Genomic DNA, 17,731 nt, shown 5'->3' with positions numbered 1-17,731 from the left:
TGAGGATATACTCGAGAGCCAGCGAGCAAGCCTGTAGGCTGGCTAGCCGGCGCGTTTTTCCGCCAGCGGCAAGATTTGAGACGAGTTGGGAGGGGTTTGGACTTATTTTTAAAGTGCTAGACCCCTTGCTGACCTCTTGTCGTCGGATACTTTCTGGCGGGTGAAGAAACACTCGTACCAAAGCACTTATAATGAGGGCCTGTTCGCAAGTTACTCTTGACGAAATGATAACCCTTTCCTTTTGGGTACCTTCTTAAAACACTAGTTCGCCTATTTTGGATAGAAATGAAAAATGCTGAAAAGATTGATGAGCTGGTAGCTGTTACGAAGGTTTTTTCTCTTGTATTACACTGGCTCGTTTTACTGCGTTTCAAGACCCTTAGTACTTTCGCGGTGACTTTTGAATCCGTTACGTACATTCACTTCGCCGTTCCCTTTTTCATGTCTATCACTTTCCGTGTTCCGTTTTTATTTTTATTCCCCTTAAAACTTGAATGTGCCTTTTTTAATCTGGTGGCTTCTACACTTAAAATCAATTTTAGACTTAAATTGGATAAATCAAATTTTAAAAAAAATTAACAGGAAATTGCATCGCTGGTGTGGCTTAGGACAACGCTGTGGTTTCCCCTTCAGGATATATCGCCGAGATCGTGCCAGAAGCCGGGATGACGTTAAAATCCCATACAAAAAAGGAAAAAAAAACAAAGTGCGAAAGGCGGTGAGGGATAAAAATAACACCCAAGTACATACGCGCCGACCGAATGAGCACGAGAGAGATGAGAGACATTTTGTAGGCACATGTCCTCTTGAATTATTATTTTTGTTTGCCGTGAGTAATCGCTGATAGGCGCCTGCGCCGCGCGCTCCGTCCGTTTCCGGCCAATTTTCATTGGGAAAATACAATGGTGGATGTATTTGAGACAATTTTGTAATGTATTCCCTTTGTTACTTAAATGCTATCGGTGGTCCACTCGTCAAAAGTTCCTTGCAGAAAATTGTAGTGAGATTAATATCCAACTAGATGGCCACCCAATTTGCAGGGTTAAGCATGCCAAATCATTAGGTTTAATTATTGATGACCGACTTTCATGGTCTAATCACATCAAAGAACTATGCAGAAAGATATCCTCGGCAATAGGTGCTCTGAGGCGCATTAGGTCCCTCATCTCTCAGTCCACTGCAGTACAAATATATAACGCTTTAATCCAACCTTATTTCGATTATTGTGCCCCCGTTTGGGATGGATTGAGTTCTTATCTATGTGAGAAACTACAAAAGTTGCAAAACCGAGCAGCTAGGGTTATTCTACAAGCCAACTGTGAGGTAAACTCAAGCCTGCTTCTTGAAACTTTGAAGTGGGACCAGCTATCATTAAGAAGAAGAAAGCAGAAAGCTATAATGATGTTTAAATCCCTCAACGGGTTAGCCCCAGTGTACTTGCATGATTTAATCAGTGAGCAACACACAGACTATGACTTGTGTGATTCGTTCCGTAAGTTAAACTTACCCAAGCCGCGCACTGACTATTTGAAACGTAGCTTTGGCTATAGCGGTGCCTTACTGTGGAATTATCTTCCGGAGAATATTAGGGCGATTAGATCAATTGGGCAGTTTAAGAAGGAAATCAACCGCGCACTTGAAACATTCGATTCCCTCTCGGTAATCTTGTAAATAGTTTTTTATAGTTATTTTAAATTTTTACAGATGATTGTAATTAAAATACTATTAGTATAACTGAAGACTCTTAACTGAGTTTAAATAAAGATCTACTACTACAACCACTAGTGAGACTTTTCCTTAGTTCCCAGGACCCGCCTTGACGCAATCGTTCCGGGGAAGAGTGGTTCCTGATACTCTTCATCAAAATGGCGGCTCAGGGTATGTGGAGAAGATGGCCTAAATGTCGAGAAGTGTTGTGGCCTTCACATCGATGGAAAGAGAGAGAAATTCGTCCTTTGTGTAGGAGATTTAGTATAGAAACAAAAGAAATAAGTAAACGATTTCCCTGGACTTTATTGGGTTCATTAGCTGTTGGCTTCTCCCTTGGATATCTGTTATCCAAGCACAGAGAGAATGAACTGGCTGGTAATCGTAGCCTGACGGTTGCAGCAAAGACAAAATTTCAGGATGGGGTAAATTCAGCCGATTCTGGATCACCCCCACGATCTACAACGTTCAACTTTATTGCAGACGCTGTGGAAAAAGCTGCACCCGCTGTTGTGTACATAGAAATCACGGGACGACGCGCGGGATTCGGGTTCATGGGACACACAGGTCCCATTAGCTCGGGTTCTGGGTTTATAGTAACTGAGGACGGTATGCTTCTGACAAATGCACACGTCGTAGAGAACGCTACAAAAGTGACTGTGAAGCTAAAGGATGGAAGGGAATTTAGTGGCATCGTTGTAGATCTTGACTTTGAAAATGACCTGGCAGTCGTGCAGCTAGAGTCGGATAAGGTACAAACTTATCTAAAATTTACATTTTTAGGGTTGCGTTGCTTTTAGTGGATAATAGCTCAAGAAATTTTCTCAATAACAAACAAAATTGCATGAGTTGATAGGGCCAGCAGTCTTTTAAAATGTGTATTAGTGCTTATTAATTCCAAATTGCACATGAAAAATTGTGATTACATGTTGATAACATAATAAATTATGCAGCGGCAAAGTGGGCTGATATAATGTTTAGATAATAATTTCTAACCCTGAAAATTTTATATGTGTTACTTGGCCACAAAAGTTGTGTTCAATCAAACCAACAATTTTCTTTATGTTGAGACCCCAGCTGAATATTTACTACCCTTTTCTGGCCTGAATAACCTCTCTTCTGCATTGTGTTAACTGGAAACTGCATTTTTTTTCAGCCAATCAGAGTGATAACATAGCAAACAAACAAACATGTAAGGTTTGTTTACCAGTATATTTTAATAATAAGTTAAATACTTCATGCAGGCTCTCTCATCTTCATTCTAGAATATTAAATTCCCAACACTTACCCTTGGTTCATCATCTACAATTAGACCAGGAGAGTGGGTTGTAGCTATGGGCAGCCCTCTCCAGCTCAGTAACACTATAACAGCTGGGATTGTCAGTACAGTGCATCGTGCAGGTGGAGAGATTGGACTTCCAAACCCGGAGATGGAATATATCCAGACAGATGCAGCAATAAATGTAATTTGATTTCCAGCAAATGGAAGTTTTTTACTTACAGTACATGATGTTGTTTCAACTTTTTGTAATCACTTTACTCTTAAATCACTGTGGCAACCTCTCTTGGATTTTAGGTGGTCAAATGGTGACTTTGAAAAAAGTTGAGCTTGAAGCCTTGAGGAGCCATAAAAATTTTATCTACATTTTGATTATCGGGCTGATTTTAAGTTGAATCTGTTTCTTTCTTAAGGTTGGAAACTCAGGAGGACCTCTGGTTAATCTGGTGTGTATGAAGACATAGAGAAAAGAGTTTGATGATCTTGGAAGAATCCTTAAGATCATGAACAATAATATCAATAAGATTCCCTGTTCCCTGTTTTATACCTTAAATCAGAGATCTTCACTTGGCTTTGTATGAATGGTCATATTTATTAAAAAGGAAGTTAATTACTATTTCAAGCCATGTCTTTCTTTGTTTTATGTAGAATGATATCATTTAGTCATGTCGGTAAAACTCTACCATTCCACCTCTTTTATAATGGTTATGTTACTACCCTTTATTGAATCCTTTTTGTGTTCATTTATGTATACTAACCAACTGCAGACCTGAATGAACATGAATATTTCTATAGTCATTGTGTTTTTTTTTTCTTTTTCACTAACGTTTCCTTTGCTCTACACATGTAGTTCAGTAAAACAGAGGATAGATTAAAATTTTAAAATGTAAACTACAAGTGTCATCACTACAAGGCTCTTCATATTATTATTAAGGAGATTACAGTTTATCTTACACCTCCTTCTTAGACACACACACAGCCTTGTCCCCAATCACTTTGTAGTTGTCTATGGCACACCAAACCTTTCTTTATTTTCCAAGTGCAAACCTTCATTTCCACAAACTCATTACTGCAACCACCTTTCACCACCTCAACAAACTTATTACCTTGTGTGCATGCCTGATGGTTTTACATTGTAGGTAAATTGAATGGGCACTGCATTTATAACATAATTTTTACTGTTAGTTGAAATACCAGTTCCTGACAAGACTTTTGTTTTGTTTTAGGATGGTCATGTTATTGGGATCAATGCAATAACTGTAAGATTTGCGAGTGGAATTTCATTTTCCATACCTATTGACACTGCTAAAGAGTTTCTATCACAAGCAATAGAGAGATTTAAGAGTGGTAAACTCACACAGAACAAAAGTTTGAAGAGACAACTGGCTCCATATGAACGCTGGTATATTGGTGTCAGCATGTTGACACTGACTCCACAGATACTGGAGCAACTGCGGCAAAGGGACCAAAGTTTCAATAAAGTGAAATCTGGAGTGTTTATTCCACAAGTTAACTATGGATCACCAGCACATAGGTAGGATTTTGAAAAAATTGTTGGATTAAATCCTTCTCCAAAAATTGTGGCTGAGGAAACTTGGCTTCTGAATAAGCACCCTGATTTTGTTTTTCAGCTGTGAAATAGTGACTTCATAGCTGCAAAAATGCAGGAATACAATAAATTGGGGAATTATGGAACCGTGGATATACAGTCAGGGGTTTTGAGAACTATACCATCTTTGTTGGACCCAAAGCACAAATTTATTTGATATAGTGAGGCACATTGGTCAGAACACAATATCCAGATCATGTATTTTCATGTCAAATTTATTCATCTTTAATTTGGAAGCCATTTTAGGAAAGGTGCTATGGCTTGAACTTCTTGTGCTCCAACTCACCTTTCACTTAGTTGTAGTGCTTGTTATTCTGGGATTATAAAACTCAAGAATAGGTTTTCTCTCTCAACCATTTAATTATAAACCAGGAAGACTTTTTTACCTACAATTGGAGATGAAGGCAAAGATTTTATTTTAGACTAATGCTTGAGATACATATGATTTTAAGATGGTTTTAATTATTTCTTTCAGGGCTGGTGTGCTACCTGGTGATATAATAACAAAAATAAATGGCAACAAAATAGTGTCCAATAAAGAAGTGTACCGACATGTAAACAGAGGAGAAACCTTTGAGGTTGAAGTAAAGAGAGGGGATAAGCATCTCAAGTTCACGCTTGAACCTGAAGTTGTGGGATAAATTTTTGTTCAGGGCTTTTACATCTGTCTTGGCACATAATAAATTTGATTAATATTAAATTTCCTACAGTTCTTCACTTCACAAGCTGTCTATTTAGGAAGCCCAGTGTAAGAAAATATCCAAAGGATAACCAACTAGGCAACATAATTTCACACATCTCACTCCCTATCAACCAGTTCCAGAAACTCACTAGAGGAAGTTTCAAAACTACCATAAATTGGTAAAATGATGTGCTCTGATTCAAATAAAAAGCAAATTATGAGGGAATGAGCTGTCACACATGGTCAATGTGTTTGGTAGTGCATTGTGAGGCAGAAGACAACTAAATTCAAAGCAGGTGCCTCATCTTAAAATGTATATCATTTTAAGCCTTCTCACTACCAAAAGGAGAAAGTTGATCTATTCAAGGGGAGGAAGAGTGACTAATCAAAGAAGAGCAGGAAGTTTCTACCACTACTCAAAGTGCGATTTTAGAACACCTTTTCAATAAACAAATTCAAGATCAATAAATGAATCCAAAGTTTATGAGTTTACACACCAAAAGACTTCCTTGAGATTGGAATCTTGAGTTTTGCATACTTTTACTATGTACAGTTGTGCATGTGAAAATGTAATAGTATACATTTTTGCTAAAAATGTGTTGCAAAACAGAAAAGACATCACACATGTTTGTCTTGTTCCCGGTAAAAAATTTTTATTACAAATATCTCCAACAGTTGAAGTACATAATATAGTTGCAAGATGTGTGCAAGATAATCTTTTTAATAATACTATTATTAAATATTTCAACTTTTTCACCTTTAAGAGAATAAAACCAAACTTAAAATTAAGAATGTAGGATAAAGTTTGATGACAAGTGTGCAGTGTTATTATAATTTATATCTCCCTTTAGACTTCCTAAGTATACTGAAGAGAGGATTCTTTGAAAACTGCTACTTAGTTACTCAACAACTTAAAATTTACCATCATCTTTTTCCATTTCCAGAAAATCCTTGTAAAGTAGACAACTCCCAATTACAATTAGCTACCATTTTATTTCTTTTTAGCCTCATCCAAGTGTTAAGGAATCATCGCATTGTTTGTAATTATGGATCACCTACACCACATTATGCAAAATATATTACTGGTACCTGGTTAATCCCCACAACAAGAATGTTTCAACCAAGTACAGAAATAATTTTCACTATTTGAAACCAATGTACAAAATATGATGTTGTATAACATTTCTGGAATTCAATATCTCTTTTCGAGCCAATTTGAACCTTCTAAATGACTTGAAAATTAATCATTTTGGTGCATATACAATGTGTCTTAATTTATCACTCTCTGCAGGTTGCATAGACAACCACAAAAAAGACATGATAAATGTTTGATGATCAACTTGAATAAGACAAATAATCTCTTTACAACTACTGTTAAGATCACACCCACAGAAACAGCAGAGACTAAATCCAACAGCCCTGGGGTATACACACACTTCAAACATACTTCAGTAACTATTACTGAAATGAATACAACTCATTTAAAATTATGTGTAGACTCTAATAAATTCAAGGTGATTCCTCTCTTGGTTACCTAAGTTTGCAAAAAAAGCCAGTACAAAGTAAACCCCCCCTGAACACATCCTGTAACTTTATAAATCCCCAAATCCATGGGGTTGGTCCCATATCTTTCCATTAAAAGGGAACCAAACAATAAAGCCACAAATATATTATCTAGATCTATATTTATTGATATACACAAGTTACTGTGTTCATGCAATCAACTAGTCATCCTGTCATCGGCCTTGTACCCTCTCTGTTGCTTTAACAAATGCAATTGCCGCTAATTCCTGTTTCAAAAGGTAGAACTATTTTATTAATATGAAGGTTAACATGACAGTATTCATTTTATTCATAATTAAGGAGGGAAGGTTGCATCAGTGAGACACTTGGTTGTACCTTGTGCCAATTTTTTGGGTTTTCACCACATTTTAAGGTCATCTGTGATCTACTACTGAACAGATATGTGGCAACATGAAATGTTCTAGTTAAATTAAACCACATTTGTTTGTCTAATTCACAAAGCAATAAACGGTAGTTAGAAGGAAGAATTGCTTACTGGATCTTGGGTATTTAATCCTTTAAATCCCAAGATCTGATGGTTAATTCTCCCCTCTAGCTGGTGTGAGAACTCAGTGTTAGACCAGGATAACTACTACCTGATAAGTTTGAGTATTCTCATTACCTGTTTGCTGAATAATGTATGAATATTACAGGGAGAAGTTACATGTTGACTACTTCTGGGAATTGAAGGGTTAAGGGTAAATTCCTCACTAACTTTGTACTGTTGCACATAAATCAGACAAAAGGAAGAACAAAATAATTGAAAACATGCCATATATATGTTTTTCTTGTCCCCATGCCTTTCCAAACATTACAAACAATGCTAAATAAATGTATGCTCTTCTACATGTTCTCACCTTGCAAAATTCCTCTAGTACTATTGCAGCTTCAAGGAGGTTGCTTTCACTGAGACTACAAAATGATAACAGTAGTTTGTTTAAATAATATCAAGCCAAATGGTTCAATAAATTAATTTGTTGACATAGATGATTAATAGAGACTACACTATAATCATAAAACATTATGAAAAGTAGTATTTGATTTTGTTACAAATATGGTCACAGCTAACACTTGGCTCTTTAAATGTGCTTATTAAATTGTGTAGTACGACATTTGCACTTGAAGATTAAAATGAAAATAACTTTTCTACTGCTCATAAAATAATAAGTTATTTTGGCCGCCAGTGTAACATACTGCTACTCTGTACAAGTTAACCTTTTACACCTTCACATCAATATCTATATTTTTATAAATTTCCTATTGTACTGACAAGGATAATTTGGTTGAAAATCAAGAGCTTCTATAGTTTTTGATAATTTTCCTTATTCTCATGACTTGACCTTACAGTTTGATTCAGCAGTGATACTGTAAGGAGAGATTAGATCCCAGTCACTCTTAGGAGTTAAAATGCATAGGCTGCGTACCTCTTATGCTCAGGTGATGTGGCAAGGCCCATCAGTTGTCTCCTAATAGCAACAACATTTCTCTGAAAGTTGGGTAGTCTTTGTACTCTGCCTCTCAGATCTTGAACAACCTACAAATAATAAATGGATTGAGTAATACAAACATTATTTAATATTTAAAAAAAATCATACCAGGTTAATTTCTCCTCTTAACTTCTGCGATGAGACATGAAACTTTCAAGTTAACTGAACATTTAGAAAAGGTTATGTTTAGTAAATCATGAAAGCAAACTAGATAGAGGCAAGATTAACCAAAAATTACAAGTAAAGAAAACCAAGAGGGTAAAAAGACTTCACTCACTTTTTTGCTGACTTTCAAGACACACAAATCAAGTTCAAATATTATTTGACTGATCATAAAGTTTCAAATATACATTATACCTTCTAGTACTCACATTTTGAAGAGTTGAATGAAGAGAGTGGCAGTTTGGTGACAGAGGCAGGGAAGCATTCAGTAGGAATTCTTGTAGTTGAGGATGATTGAACTGTGATAACAATGCTATTACACTTGTAACCTGGAGGTTCACATCATATGGCTGTCAAAAAAGGAATCTAACTGTTATTTTTATATCTGTCAAAACACCTACTTCCAAATAACAATCTAAACACAGATTTTAAGTAGCCACAAACTTACACATTACAATCACTGTAAAAGCTATAACCTAGAAGTGTCCTTCTTTTTTCTTCCTAACACAGGATGTGTAGTCAGGTAGGGGGTCACTATTTGCATCTAGGGGCATGCCATGATGTTCAACTAATTAATATAGATTTATATTTATCAATTTTTCTTGGTGTAGAGGGATGAGATGGCTGATATCCTTGATACCTCCTCACTGTACGAATCTTCTATTACACAATGAACCCACTTCACCTTACATCCAATGTTGAACTCAAGAACATCTGCTTCACACTGGCTATCACTATCTTCAAGCTCTGTTCACCACCTTGATGTACTTAATATAAATAATTTAATCATGATTAGCCTGATCAAATAAAATACCTGATCTAACAGTCTCTGTAGTTTCTTGAAGAGCATACTCAAGAATGCCCCTTCGTAAAAGTTCTCTCTGCTGTCTTCCACATCTTGGAAAAAAAAAAGTCAAAACTTTAAATAAAATCTCAATTAGTACATGATAGAAAAGTTCATTGCACTTTGATTTATAAAAGATAATCACATATACATGTTCATGAACACACAAACTCAGTATACGTTGAGATAACTTGAGCAATTTACCATGAGGGGGCACTGGAGTTGAGGGCCAACCAAATGCAGCTGTCTGTAAAGCACGCTGATTACACTATTTGAAAGAAAAAAAACTAAGAAAACAAAAACGGGGATTCTCCAGATAAGTAATTAAAAAGAAACATAATGCAATTGAAGTAACTTCAACTATTTACCTGTCTGTGGGCATCTCTCAAGTATGTGTCATAGCCTGCATCACCAATTAGTGCTGATGTTTTTATTTCATCAGGAACTAGGGAAATAAAACTGTTACAGAAACCATTAATAGAGACAAAAATATGGTGTGAAAATCTGTACAAATACTATTGCCATATAGATTTTTTTAAATGTACCTATTTACAACTTGTTCCACTTCTTCTCTGTCAATATCATTACCAATCTGTCCTGGTCCTAACCCATCTGGAGTGAGTGGAGGGGTGGAAGGTGATGTTGGTGATGGTGGAGGTTTTTTAACAGGAGTTGTAGCTGGTGAAATTTCTGCTTGGCTCTCTACCACTGGTGTGTGAATTGTTGTATCACCATTGGTAACTGTAGGCACAGCATAATACTTTCTGGTTTTCAGGTTTCGGAGTACAAGATTGTCTAGAATCATATCACAGGGTTTGTCGAGTAATGTCTCAAACAATTTTAGTGTTTCTATACTGACCTGAAAATAGATAATGAAACAAGGAAGGAGTTGGCAGCTTCAATACCCTGGGTTACCAAAATAAACTAGCCCATAGGGCAAACAAAAAACATTTAAATTTGAAAGTTGACTTTAACATCTTATCCACATGCCTCATCAGATAAGTGATCACATCTTTCAATAAGTGTCTGCCGTAATTTATGATCTCCAGCTTGAAATGCAGTTTCTGGTGTTGTTTCCTCTCCAAGTAGAAATATACACATTTCTGTTGAAAAAGATAGACAAATACTGATTCAAATTCATGTGGCAAAACTACCTTAGTGATCACCTATCTTAGGCTACCTACAGCTGTAATTACCTAAAGTTTATGTCTATAGTAGACAGAATTATCCTCATTAGTTCATAACACAGTAAAATCATTTTATAGGTTTTACAAACAATGGATTGAAGAAAAAATAAATTTTGAGGAGCACTTTTTCTTTAACTTCCTCAGTCTGTAACAATCAGTTTTTCCAATGCTAGGAGGGTAACATCCACAATTCTCAAAGTACAAGTATGAGGAGATACCTCGTAGGAGTTGAGGTGAAGTGAGAGCTTTCACACATCTCCTCAACACAGCTGTCGTAGTGATAATACCAAGCTCTGATCTAACAATGAAATAAAATACAAAGATTTAGCACAGCCTGCTCCATATGTTTTTACAATGCACATCTGATGTACATGTATGAAGTAAGACCCTATGATTATAATACACATGCTGGATTTAGCTTATTATAAACATATTTACACAAGTATTAAACATGACTTTCTAATTTTATTAATACCACCTTGGTAAAAGTATAGTTGCAAAATTTCTCATTGAAATACATTCACTTGATTCAATTCCAACACCTCAGTCTAATACAGTTGTAGTGACTGAAATAAGTATTCAAACACTACACAAATTAATTTATGTAGCTTCTTAACATTGACACACTTTTGAAACTATAATTATCAAAATAATTTCCTTAAATTTTGAACAAAAGGATTGAGCAAAACAACACTCACTGTTGAATGAGACCTGGCTCAATAACTGTCTGTAGAAAACGTTCTCTCACACCTACTGCTAAAGCTTTGGCCACAAGCTATAAAACAATAACAATACAGATGCATTGGTACCATACTGTACAAATCATGAGAGTTATCAACTCTTTTCTAGCCAATGATGGATCACCATGTAAATTATGGATTTTTTAAAATTATTTCACAACAAACATTGATTATCTCCAGTGTAAAAATCAGGAATCATCCAAGGATCTCATGCCTGTGGATCTAAAATGTCAGCTTTAAAACTACACAACAATTTTTCAACACCATCTTATAAATTTGGGCTACTTGTTCTTAGCTTATTGATCAATACACACTATGGCAAAAGAAATTTTGAAAAATTGATAATCCTACTTGCCAATTAGTACCACTATCAGAGAAAAACAAAATTTAGAAAACAATGCACAGATTTTGTAGCAGCATTAAATATTATTTTTCCTACCTTGAAAGAGACATTGTTTGCACTTAATACTGTGCTTTCATGATTTAAAAGAAATCACTGTAAGTGCTCAATTTTGCATACAAACCTTGTGTGCCTCTTTGGAAAGCTGATCCACATAATCCAACCAAGAAAAAAATGAGATCAACCGTCTCTTGCCAGGGAATGATGAAACATCCTCGTCATCACTCTGATGGTCAAGCCTGACCAAAAATAAAAGATGTTATTAATAATTATGATGCAAGCTGTTCTAGTTAGGAACCCTGTCACAGTCATAGATTTTGTGTAGCTACTGAAGTCAAAGACCTACCCCCATTTGGCAGCAACAGCAGAAATATCCAGTGGCTCTATATTTTTTGGCAAGGCATCAAATAATACTTTTAATCTGTCTGCCTGAAATGGTTAGAAAATAATTATCATGTTAACATTTGGTGAAAGTCTCAAAGTTAGAGCAAAAGATGTAATATAGCATAACACATTGCAAAAAATTCTATTATGAACTAACCATAACTTCACAGAATGGAGTGTACAGGATAATTACAGTAGCTGCATGATCCTCAGGAAGGGAGGCACACAGCATTAATCCCTCACAAGCTTTCACTGCTATTCTACTATCCTGCAATGCAACAAACAGTAGTAACATTATTTTTGTTATGAAAATGTGCTGCAAACAGCTTATGAAAAAAAGATGAGCACTGAACAAAGCACAGAAGAGTTGGTGTAAAGCTTTATTACAAATTTGTATACAAGGAATTTGTGTCTTTTTACCAGAACAATGTAGTTATTCATTCAAGTTTTTCTGATTGACAAGGAGACCAGAGAAGAGAATACAAAGTAATTTCAAAATAATAATAAAAAAAAAAAAGAAGTTCAAAAGTTTGATGTTTACCTCACTCTTTGACAAGTTAAGTAGAGAATTAACCAGGGTATAATCTGGTTTATCACGTCCTTGGGCCTTCACTGGACCAGACATGGAATCTAAGTCTGCTGTTGATGCTGGAGAAGAAGCTAGTGCCTGGAAAGAATCAATAATGGGCTTGTATTTATATGGTTCAACTTTAACTCAAGTTTGTGCTGAGAAACCGTCTTCTTTTTCTCACATCCTTACTCATTATAACAATGAAAACTGCAGATTTCATGAGACCTACAGTATGACTTGTAGAACAATGTACGTTGCAATTGTTGCGTAAGGTCACAAATATTTTGAAAGTGTCTCAAACACTGAGTTAAATGTGATGTAAAACAATCACTTTACATACAAAAAATTATAATGCATTTTATGTTTAATCTTGAACAAGGTATTAGCTGAGGGTTACTGTATCCATAAGCAATGATACAATTGTATAGTGACAGAAGTATTTAATGTCATTTGAAAATTTTAGCCACCTCACATGGGATGCTAAGTTACTCTTAGTTTCTAAAATTCCATTTTAATTCTTCAGCACATGTTTCATGCATGGGATTATCCCAAATAGTTTGTTAGATGGGTAAATTAGTTTATAACAAGCAAATGTATCATTTACTCTATATACCAGTGATACTCATACATGTAATTATGCATTTAAGATAATAGAACAATGATAGAACAAGCAGTTAGTATTTGTGCATGTATGCCAGGAGGTGAAGGATAAACCTGATATACCATGGATGATTGGTGTCTGAGAATAAAGAGAAAGACATTCCTACCGGCTCACCAGCATGGGAAGACAAAAAAGGTGTAGGAGTAGAGTTTGTCTGAGAACAGGAAAAGACAGTTCAAAAAATACACCTATTGCTTATACATGTAGATAAAAGTGGAGTGTCATGTGTAACATTGAGTATCAGAAGTACCAGAAACCCTTAGAATGGTACACAATGACACAGTTAGAAATATGTGTCAATGAACAAGCTTGAGCTCAAGATTATTAGATATTTGCTAGGTTTGCAAAATTGTGCATGGCCACTATCTGGCCACCTCAACCAATCAAGCTTAGTAAAAGGAGGGTTTATTATAAGAAACAAGTTTACACCAAATAATTTGAAAAGTACCACAAAACAAGATTTTTTTTATCTTGCCTGCTCAGTGAAGCAGCCAAAGAATACATGTATAATACAAACGAAAAATTTCTATGACTTCATGTAAAACCAAGCTTTAGACACTTAAAAATATTTAAAGCAATTTGCCAGCATTAAGAACTTACTGAGATCTCACTACAATTGTTAATTATTATGTAAAGGTAAAGATACTGACCCATAAATGTAACTCCAGAGTTTTATCAAATAAGAGAGAGCAATTTAATTCAGAGATTTATCAAATTTAAAAACATGGACAACTTTAAAAATCTACCATGATAATTTATCTGTCTTTACATGAAGACTTGGACATGCAATGTGTTAAGCAGTAAATTAACTATAATATATATATGTAGGTGTTCCCTCTTGACTCTTTTCACCCTAACATTATCATCCATATTCTCCACACTGTTCTCTTTACATTTCCTATGGTAATAACAAGGAGAATTTGTTTGGCAATCAGGGTTTTCTTAAGATCAGTGATTCCTTTATTCTCATGACTTTTATGTTTTACTCAAGGGTGATACTGTAAGGAAAAATGAGAAGCCAGTCACTCTTATTGGTTAAAGGGTTAAAGTAAATTTTGGCACCCTGCCTTCATTAGTAATAACAAATATGGATTAGGGAGTGAGTTTGTATTCAGCTCACCTCAAGAAAGAAGTTCACTAAGTATGGATCTTGTCGTAACTTTGCACATACAACACATAAGAAATGGATTTCTTCATTTTCAGAAGGAGCAGCTTTCACCTCACCACAGAGTCTGATTAGTCTCTGAGTTACAAAAAGAAAAAATAGAATTGAAAATAATGAAGATGAAAATCTAAAGACGAGATCTATATATTATACTACTGTAACAGTGTATATACAAGATCCATATCTTTTTCAAAAAACACTATGCTAAAGAGAAATTGGAAAATAATGTATTACTAACACTAACTGATAATTCCTCAACACAATAATTGTCATTAACAAATCGACAGTCAAAGTTTGCTTGAAATATACTCTTACATAGGCAGATACCACAGGGTTGTATATAAAAATATTTAATACCCACTAATTTTGACAAAAACTTGTAAGGGAAAACCAAACTTACATGAACTGGACGATAAACATTTATATGTGGTAGAAGAGGTTGTTTCATCTTGGCCAGCAGGTTTGCAAAAAACAGCAATACTTTTTGTTTCATCCCAGGAGGACACTAAAACATGAAGGATCCCAGAAGATTTGATATGGAGGTAGAAATTACCAAAGAATATGTAACAAACTGACAACAAAATGCATAAGTCAGCTCTGTTAATCTTATGAAGTGTAAAATAATGAAACACAAAGCTACACTGATTCCATGCATTGAGTTGATTCTATAGCCTACCAAAAAAGGCTTACTAGAAATACCATCATGATTTTTTTAAACAAGTGAAAAGCCCCGTACTTCTTTTTTGCATATAAAAAGTGATCGGTCAGTTGAATGTTTTCAGCTTTGCTTTTAAAAACTGATTTTCCAGTTTGTCATAATTTTATTGGCTTTAAGATTCAAATTTAAACAATTCCATATGATTAGTGATTTTAGATGTCCAAGAGGTAAGATTGACATAAGTTGTTTGTGAGAGATACATTGCACGAGTTATCACTACGGTCTCTCTCAGATTACCTCAAGGAAATGTCATAAGATACCTACATCTGCTCTGCCAAGAGTGTGAAGAGTGTCCAATATTTTATGCTGCAAAAGATATTCCAGACAAGGACCCTTAAAGAGGAAAAAAAGTAAAAATGTCACAAAGAAATGAAGAAAACTACTTGCCAGAAAAGAATACATTAAAACCTATGGCCCATCACTGACTCAAACTCAAGATAAATCAATGCAAAAAAGAACAAAATTGCATGAGACAGAGTCCAAGAAAATACATATACACTGCACAGCTGTACTCAATTCCCCTGCAAAAAACTTTTACACCAGAACCTCAAGAACCTAACAGAGCCCATATGAACCAAAGTGTAAACATTTCCCTTGCACTAACACCATTGTCAAAGCTGGGTTTGAGTGTGTCTCTGTCCATTTTAAGTGAATATTAATCTTATTCAAATGAATTGAGATATTGATGACTGAGAGGCCTAAACTGGGTACTGGCAGTCTACATATTAGTCCTTTCCTAGATTGAGCAATTTGTTCAGAATAATGCATGTCATAAGACTTGTACCACACCACCATATTTTAATTTCAAAATAATTTTAAAAATATTGCTTCTAAATTATTTTAGCACGTGTTATCAGCAATCAAACAAGCAAGCAACAAGTTTATTTATAGCCTCTAAGAGAGTCTTAGTTTGCCTTCACTATAGGCAGTTTTGATCATCTCTTTATTTCAATTGTGTTTGTAATTTATTTCTGAATACTGGAGGGTATATCCATTGAATACCTTTGATATAATTGGATATATTATACAGGATATATACATTTAATAAACTGCCTAGTCCCAAAACAAGCCTCTGTCCGTTGTGGTGTTTAGAAATTTTTTGTGTACAAATAAAATAGAAAGCAATACTATGACTAACAACATATCTTTTTGTATGTGTAAAGTAGTCCAGAACTTAAAAGATCAGAAATTGGTGAAAAGAGGAACTGAAATTTTGGGTCATGATGAGCATATCCTCATAGTTCTGAGTCCATGGTAATGCAGAGTATCTACAGTTTTCCTACAGGGAAACCATAATTTGTTGGCTTCAGTAATTGGGAAAGGGATGACAATAATCACTGGAAAGATTGAATGGGATTTTTAAGGCATCCGTTTTAATGAAAAAAACTTAGCCTAGAGATCAATTCATTAAATTTCTGGTCTAAAATTTACCGTAGTTCCTCCACTGGACGGGTCATCTTCCTCATGCTTAAGAATATCTAACATTTGTTCCAAATGATATGGAATATTTGTGGATTGCACTGGAACCTTCTCATCTGCCAATCATGAAAAAGGAAACGTTTGATAATTAATCAAACGCATACATGGAAGCAAACAAAAGTAATAATCTTTAAAATATGCACGTTGGATTGTATACCATGTAAACATAAACATTGATTTCGTGGCTTACCTGTGGCTTCTATGAAATAATTTGTGATGGCCTTCCAGTGGAAAACAAAGGTTTCTTGAGGAGGAACGTCAGGAGCGAGCTAAAAATTACCAGTAATATGGTGAGATTTTAATTTAAACGTGAATATATGAGATGTTTACAAGCTCCGAAAATTGCTCAAAATTTCTTGTCTAGCTGTGCAAGAAAACAGATGGGTCCACAAATTCGTACCACAAGAGCAATTCTACAATCATTAAAATCACAGACTTACAGCTTCAACTGCCTCATGGATGAAAGATCTTATTTTATGAAACATTTTGTAGTAGTTGCCTTATCGATTTACTACGCCATTTTGAATTTCGTTCAGCTGAGGTGTAATTCGACATGCGCATGCTTAGTCTCCCATAATGCTGCAGTAATTTCATAGGGCTGCAATAACGTGCAAAACAACACATCTATTCTCTTTTACTCTCCTGCAGTTTTGATTCGGTGCTTACGATCGGGGGCTCGCCTACTCTCATTCAAAGCAATACGGGCATAAAAGAAAAACAAGAGATTTTCTGAGTCGAGAGCTTTCACCACCAAGATTTGAAAGTCAAGTCTAGCAACTACTGATGATGGTGCCAGATACATTTCGGGAGGAAAATCAAGGTTGATGCCTAAACTTGATGGTCGCGGGTTGATGATTTTTAACTTTTCATTGCCTCTCTGTTTGACAATGTCTTGAAATTATAAGAATAACTTGCGAAGTGAACATTATTATAACGTCATACCTTTCGCCAGGGCTTGGATGGAAGAACGCGCCATGTTTTTTTTCCTTTTTTTGTTGTTTTCTGGTTTTTTTTTTTTTTTTGCTTTAAGTTTTTTTTTGTTTTTTTTGTTTTTGTTTTTTTGTTTTTGTTTTTTTTTATCCAAAGAAAACTG

At 35.2% G+C, this 17,731-nt stretch overlaps 2 protein-coding genes across 6 annotated transcripts; one reads left to right on the top strand and one right to left on the bottom strand.

Annotated features, from left to right (window-relative positions):
• Window positions 1-735: 735 nt before the first annotated feature.
• LOC113671173 (serine protease HTRA2, mitochondrial) lies at window positions 736-6,069 on the top strand. 2 transcript variants are annotated; one of them, XM_027187384.2, is made up of 5 exons: window positions 742-2,459; window positions 2,973-3,170; window positions 3,400-3,432; window positions 4,213-4,520; window positions 5,071-6,069. In XM_027187384.2, exons 1-5 carry the CDS (start codon window positions 1,866-1,868, stop codon window positions 5,234-5,236), a joined length of 1,299 nt encoding a protein of 432 aa, XP_027043185.2. In that variant the 5' UTR covers window positions 742-1,865; the 3' UTR covers window positions 5,237-6,069. The 2 variants fall into 2 exon arrangements, with proteins under 2 accessions (XP_027043186.2, XP_027043185.2); XM_027187385.2 differs by lacking the exon at window positions 3,400-3,432 and having other exon boundaries at window positions 736-2,459.
• LOC113671172 (FHF complex subunit HOOK interacting protein 2A) lies at window positions 5,905-17,195 on the bottom strand. Of its 4 annotated transcripts, none has more exons than XR_016183551.1 (22): window positions 17,079-17,195; window positions 16,829-16,907; window positions 16,591-16,694; window positions 15,424-15,492; window positions 14,842-14,946; window positions 14,397-14,519; window positions 13,383-13,430; window positions 12,586-12,711; window positions 12,202-12,312; window positions 12,007-12,089; window positions 11,785-11,899; window positions 11,219-11,295; window positions 10,739-10,818; window positions 10,324-10,436; window positions 9,879-10,192; window positions 9,702-9,792; window positions 9,538-9,601; window positions 9,175-9,386; window positions 8,699-8,839; window positions 8,265-8,374; window positions 7,698-7,752; window positions 5,905-7,067 (listed from the first exon to the last, which is right to left on the bottom strand). XR_016183551.1 is itself a non-coding variant. In XM_027187382.2 (22 exons), the coding sequence occupies exons 1-22, from the start codon at window positions 17,121-17,123 to the stop codon at window positions 7,014-7,016; spliced, it is 2,190 nt and encodes a 729-aa protein (XP_027043183.2). In that variant the 5' UTR covers window positions 17,124-17,195; the 3' UTR covers window positions 5,905-7,013. The 4 variants fall into 4 exon arrangements, 2 of the variants coding, with proteins under 2 accessions (XP_027043183.2, XP_027043184.2); XM_027187382.2 differs by having other exon boundaries at window positions 9,304-9,386; XR_016183552.1 differs by lacking the exon at window positions 13,383-13,430.
• Between the last annotated feature and the right edge of the window lie 536 nt (window positions 17,196-17,731).

Source organism: Pocillopora damicornis, chromosome 2 (assembly GCF_964200805.1).
Source record: "Pocillopora damicornis chromosome 2, jaPocDami1.2, whole genome shotgun sequence".
In the NCBI taxonomy this organism is placed as follows: domain Eukaryota; kingdom Metazoa; phylum Cnidaria; class Anthozoa; order Scleractinia; family Pocilloporidae; genus Pocillopora; species Pocillopora damicornis.
Note: the sequence above shows the minus strand (reverse complement) of the source record. Positions and strands in the feature narration are given on the sequence as shown.

Bases quoted from the DNA above. Each gene is read 5' to 3' on its own strand.
- LOC113671172 (XM_027187382.2), bottom strand. From the start codon at position 17,123: ATGTTTCATAAAATAAGATCTTTCATCCATGAGGCAGTTGAAGCT. The intron at 11,296-11,784 runs GTTTGTATGCAA...ATTGTTTTATAG, and splicing joins TTTCCAAAGAGGCACACAAG to CTTGTGGCCAAAGCTTTAGC. The intron at 9,793-9,878 runs GTACATTTAAAA...TTTCTGTAACAG, and splicing joins GTGGAACAAGTTGTAAATAG to TTTTATTTCCCTAGTTCCTG.
- LOC113671173 (XM_027187384.2), top strand. From the start codon at position 1,866: ATGGCGGCTCAGGGTATGTGGAGAAGATGGCCTAAATGTCGAGAAGTG. The intron at 3,171-3,399 runs GTAATTTGATTT...TTCTTTCTTAAG, and splicing joins AGACAGATGCAGCAATAAAT to GTTGGAAACTCAGGAGGACC. The intron at 3,433-4,212 runs GTGTGTATGAAG...GTTTTGTTTTAG, and splicing joins GAGGACCTCTGGTTAATCTG to GATGGTCATGTTATTGGGAT.